General features: G+C 37.4%; 1 protein-coding gene across 1 annotated transcript; it reads left to right on the plus strand.

Moving 5' to 3' along the window:
* Positions 1 to 4,801: 4,801 nt before the first annotated feature.
* LOC132006625 (olfactory receptor 14J1) lies at positions 4,802 to 5,755 on the plus strand (the record flags this gene model as incomplete). Its single annotated transcript, XM_059384534.1, has 1 exon — positions 4,802 to 5,755. A coding segment is annotated over exon 1 (954 nt), but the record flags the coding sequence as incomplete, so codon positions are not given.
* Between the last annotated feature and the right edge of the window lie 348 nt (positions 5,756 to 6,103).

Raw genomic sequence — 6,103 nt, forward strand, 5'->3', positions numbered from 1 at the left:
AAAAATATATGTTTATAAAAAATAAAAAATTAAAAAAAAAATAGATGAAGGACCTCAATGTGAGAAAGGAATCCTTCAAAATCCTTGAGGAGAACATAGATACCAACCTCTTCAACGTCAACGCATCAACTCCTTTCAGAAACATTGCCAAAGGCAAGGGAAGCAAAGGCAAAAATGAACTATTGGGACTTCATCAAGATCAAACGCTTTCGCACAGCAAAGGGAACAGTTAACAAAACCAAAAGACAACTGACAGAATGGGAGAAGATATTTGCAAATTACATTTCAGATAAAGGGCTAGTATCCAGAATGTATAAAGAACTTAACAAACTCAACACCCAAAGAACAAATATTACAATCAAGAAATGGGCCGAGGACATGAACAGACATTTCTGCAAAGAAGGAGGAGGAGGAGGAGAAGGAGAAGAAGTAGTTGTTGTTCAGACCAATATCCCTGATGAATATGGATGCCAAGATTCTCAACAAGATCCTAACTAATAGGATCCAACAGCACATTAAAAAGATTATCCACCATGACCAGATGGGTTTTATCCCTGGGATGTAAGGATGGTTCAACATTCACAAATCAATCAATGTGAGAGAACAAATCAGTAAGAGAAGAAAGAAAAACCACATGGTCCTCTTAACTGATGCAGAAAAAGCATTTGACAAAATACAGCATCCATTCCTGATTCAAATGCTTTAAAGTATAGGGATAGAGGGAACATTCCTCAACTTCATGAAATCCATCTATGAAAACCCACAGCGAATATCATTCTCAATGGGGAAATGCTGAAAGCATTCTCTCTGAGATCAGGAACACAAGAATGCCACAGTTGTTCAACATAGTACTAGAGGTCCTAGCAACACCAATCAGACAACAAAGAGAAATAAAAGGCATTCAAATTGGCAAAGAACAAATCAAACTCTCTCTCTTCAAAGATGACATGGTATTTTATATGGAAAGCCCAAAAGACTCCACCCCCAAACTATTAGAACTCATACAGCATTCAGTAATGTGGCAGGATAGAAAATCAATGCACAGAAATCAGTTGCTTTCTTATACATGAACAGGGAAAATATAGAAAGGGAAGTTAGAGAATTGAAATATTTTGACTATTTATAAAGAAGATTTCAGAGGAATGTTTGGGTTAATAATTCTTTTTGGACCAAGACATTGCTGCCTTAGAACCACTAGCTTGTGACCAGAATTCCACAAGAATGAGTCTTAATATTCTAGATTCAGGGATAACAGAAGAAAAAACTTTTGTACTGAATCCATAATCTTGCTTTATTTTTTTATTATGTTAAGTTGGTCCCCATACAGTACACCATTAGTTTTTAAGCTAACGTTCCATTATTCATTGTTTACATAGAACACCCAGTGCTTTATAATTCATTAACATTAAAAAATACAAAAATAAGTGAACTTAGAGCTGTTTTAAGTGCTGGTCAAATGGAATATAATTTACATTGAATTTTTTATATTTAGGAATAGTTGGAAGATGGGTTTTTTTTTTCAGTTTCTGTCATTGTAAAGAAAACTGGTCTCATAGTAAATGTTCATATTGCAATAAAATGCCTTTCTGATAACCAAAGTCTGAAGTTATCCTATAGAAAATATATCATATATATGATGTATTTTTACCTCCCTGGAATGCACCAAATATAAGATTCAGTTAAAGTAAAATAGTAATTAACTTACTTTCCACTGAGATAATCCTTGGGGACAGCTCCACCAAACCCCTTCCTCTGAACTCAGTGTTTACTTAAACACCAACCACCCTGAACAGCCTTGCTCCCTTGTGCCTGGGCAGCACTGGCTGCACTTTGGGTGTCATGGGCTTTGTGGGAAGTGAAAATGTCCCTGGAGTCCATGCCCCCTGTTCAGCCTTGTATGAATGCACCTTAGTCCTCTCCTTGCCTGAAAATTTCTGAGCTACCAGCTTGACTCTAAAACAAAGATGCTTGGTCTTGGGATTAATGAGATTTGTTCCTACTGACCAAGAGCATCAGAGCATCTCTGGTGAGTGAAGTTTGTTTATATTTTATGAAATTTATAGCCATCCTCCTGAAGCACATAGTGCATGATTTCCCCTCATAGCTCATTCATTTCTTTAAATATGTTCATGATGTTTATTTACCTGTGATTCCTCCTGAATAGCTCCAGCAAATTCACAAATGACGACCAAAATGGTAAATTCAATGTGTTTTGTTGTTATTTGAAATTTCCTTTCTTAAATAAGTGATGCTATTGCAGCTTTTTCTTCTAAAACATCTCTTTCACTGGCTCTGTGATATTATCTTTGCTTCTGGTTCTCTCCTTCCTCTGTGACTATTCTTCCTCACTTTCTTTGGCTGGTCCCTCTCATGCATATCACTTGAAATTTGATGGTATCTAAATATCATTCTCTGTTCTCTTTTCTGTCTTTTTTCCCCTAGAAATATTATTTTAAATGTCATCTAAAGGAGTCAGATTAACTGCTTTTCTACATGATTTTCACATGGTGCTGATTTACTACATGATTTTCTGAACTGGTGGTGTTGAGTTCCAGACCCTTATATGCAACTTCCAGGCCAGCACACAGTCACCTTGACTGGGTCTCTCTCATAACAGTCATCTCTTCTCCCAGCTGTCTCCCTGTCTCTGTTATATGACATCCTCTCTGCACATCCATCAGCCATAAGGATTTTATCTGCTCATTTTCTCTTGTAATTGTTATCTCTAGTTTTCACACCTATAGAGTAGATCAAACCTTCATCATCTCTGGCAATATTTCATCCTTCAGTTAGGGGTTTTTTTTTAATTTAATTTAATTTTTTTAAAGACTTTTTTAAATCTATTATTTGATGGAGAGAGACAGCAAGAGAGGGAACACAAGCAGGGGAAGTGGGAGAGGAAGAAGCAGGCTTCCTTCTGAGCATGGAACCTGATTCAGGGCTTGATCCCAGTACCCTGGGATCATGACCTGAGCCAAAGGCAGACATTAATGTCTGAGCTAGCCAGGCACCCCTCATCCTTAAGTTTTATGCTTTTCCAATCCAATGTCCATGTGTTTGCCAGGCACTTCCTAAAACTTAGTTTCAGTGAGCTCTCAAAATAAATGACAGCAAAACAAAAAGATACTAGCTCAGTGATTTTCAACCTCTTTCCATGGTTAGGGATTCATCAATGGAATAAATCACAGTAACTGGTGGAGTAACTCAAGTAAGTTGATAGTACTGTGTAGAATTGAAATCAATCATGTATATACCCAGCTAAGTATTTACTTAGTGCTGTTATGTTGGGTTCCATTGTCAAAGTTGGAAGAATGGACAGAGATGGTGAAGGAATTGTCTCATGGTGAAGAAACTCATTGCAAATGGATTGACCTTTCAACATGTCCACAGATTTTTTAAAAGGAGTAAAAATCAGAAGAGTAATTCTGACACCCAGAATGATTTTCTCATTCTGTAGTAATCCATTTAACATAAAGAGTGACATCAGCCAACCCTCTAACAATTATGTTACATGTGGTATTAAGGTTTTGTTTGTTTGTTTGGTTGGTTGGTTACTTTAGGAACTGGGCACTCACTATCTGATATATTTCAAGCCCTATAGAAAAAGAATAAATAATTGTTTATTCTTATTTTAAGAGTCACAGTAGAGATAATACTGAAAAGGCATATACTCCACTATTTAGCATTCTGCCTACAACATAGTAAGAACTAAGTGCATTTTTTAAAACTTCATTATTGGGGCACCTGGGTGGCTCAGTGGGTTAAGCCTCTGCCTTCGGCTCAGGTCATGTTCTCAGGGTCCTGGGATTGAATCCTGCATCATGCTCTCTTCTCAGCAGGGAGTTTGCTTCCCCTTTTCTCTCTGCCTACTTGTGATCTCTGTCAAATAAAGAAATAAATTCTTTTAAAAAAAACCCTCATTATTTTTTCAAATGAACTTTATTGAACATATCTGAATTCAAATCATCCTAAGGTTTTAAGAATTACAAGGACAAGGCATCATCAAACAGTTGTGAGATCTCTCAATTTCCCAACCTCAGGACTCAGTGCTTAGTAACAGTGGTGTCTGCATGTTAAAGCTTTGAGGTTTATTTCACTGTTTAAGCTTGCCCTGGGAAGTTCATTACAACCAAACTTCATTATTGAAAAAATGTTGAGTGCCTTTCAGAGGTAAGGAATATGACTCCTTAGAAGAAACATTGTCCCTACATCTGGACTGTTCCTAGACCCATTTACAAGATGGTACAAACAACCTCATTTTAGATGGTTTCTAATTCATTGATCTCTGCTATATGGTTAATGAAGGAAGTTTTACTACATCATTATAATCCTAAGGTATTGTGTATAAGATGTAATAATATTAGTATATTGGCAAAATCCTCAATGAATTTGTTGACTGGAAGTAGTTCATTGTCCCCATCAATTTCTCACCTTTGACAATCCAAACTGTGCTCCAGAAAATTCTAGTAACTTTTTGATCTGTGTGAAGGCATTGATCACATTTAGGGGTTATATTTTTTAATAATACATAAAGATTTTTCTTTTTTATTATATTAGTCATCATACAGTAGTTTTTTATGTGGTGCTTCATGATTCATTATTTGTGTATAATATCCAGTGGTAAAGATTTTTCTAAGTTAAATGTTACCTAATCACTATGGGAATAAATTTTTCTCAATTTCTGTAGCTCTATGCTGAGTGCACTATTATTTGACATACAGATATACTAAATATCATACATTCTCTCTTATTGTTGCCTGGCTCCCTAAACAGAATCATACTTGTTGTCTTCAGTGTGACCATGGCCAACTTGACATCCATGAGTGGATTCCTCCTCATGGGGTTTTCTGATAACCATGAACTTCAGATTTTACATGCATTGCTGTTTTTGGTGACATACCTGTTGGCCTTGACAGGCAACCTCCTCATTATCACTGTAACCAGCTTGGATCATCGCCTCCAGTCCCCCATGTATTACTTTCTGAAGCACCTCTCTCTTCTGGACCTCTGCTTCATCTCTGTCACAGTTCCCCAGTCTATCGCAAATTCACTTATGAACAATGGTTACATTTCCCGTGGCCAATGCATTCTTCAGGTGTTCTTCTTCATAGCTCTGGCTTCATCAGAAGTGGCCATCCTCACAGTAATGTCTTATGACCGGTATGCCGCCATCTGTCGGCCCCTGCAGTATGAGACCATTATGAACTCCTATGCTTGTAGGCAGGCAGTGACAGCAGTGTGGCTTGCTGGGGGCCTCTCTGGGCTCATGCACACAGCTGTGAACTTCTCCATACCTCTCTGTGGAGAGAGAGTCATTCATCAATTCTTCTGTGATGTTCCTCAGATGCTGAAACTAGCTTGTTCTCATGAATTCATCAATGAGATTGCAGTGGCTGCCTTCACAACCTCAGCAGCATTCATCTGCTTGGTCTCCATCGTGCTCTCCTACATTCGCATCTTCTCTACTGTGCTGAGGATCCCATCAGCCGAGGGCCGGACCAAAGTCTTCACCACATGCCTACCACACCTGTTTGTAGTCACCTTCTTCCTCTCCACTGCAGGCTTTGAGTTTCTGCACCCACCTTCTGACTCCCAATCAGCTATGGATCTCATGTTCTCCATATTCTATACGGTGATACCGCCAACACTCAATCCAGTTATCTACAGCTTACGGAATGAAGCCATGAAGGCAGCTCTGAGGAAGGTGCTGTCAAAAGGAGAATTTTCCCAGAGAAAGATATATTTAAAAGCCATTTTTAAATTTTAAATAAAAATAAAAAATAAAAATAAAAATAATAAAAATAAAAAATAAAAAACATAAAAATAAAAGCTACTGTCATTGCACTTCAGATTATAAGAGTATAGGTCTGATTTACTCCCAGAACTCCTTTCTAACCTTTCTATTCTTCTCAAAATCTGATTCATCAAAATTTAAGATATTATGCTATTAAATGTTGTGGCCTTGTTCCTCCAATTAAAGTGTTATTTTAAGGCATCTTTTAGGATGTGTGTGTGAGAGAGACAGAGAGAGAAAGTAATGACTTTAGGGTTTGGCCAGCATAATTTAGTGTTGGTTTTTAAACTATGGAAAGAGCTGAGATGC

This window comes from Mustela nigripes, chromosome 18 (assembly GCF_022355385.1).
Source record: "Mustela nigripes isolate SB6536 chromosome 18, MUSNIG.SB6536, whole genome shotgun sequence".
Taxonomy (NCBI): domain Eukaryota; kingdom Metazoa; phylum Chordata; class Mammalia; order Carnivora; family Mustelidae; genus Mustela; species Mustela nigripes.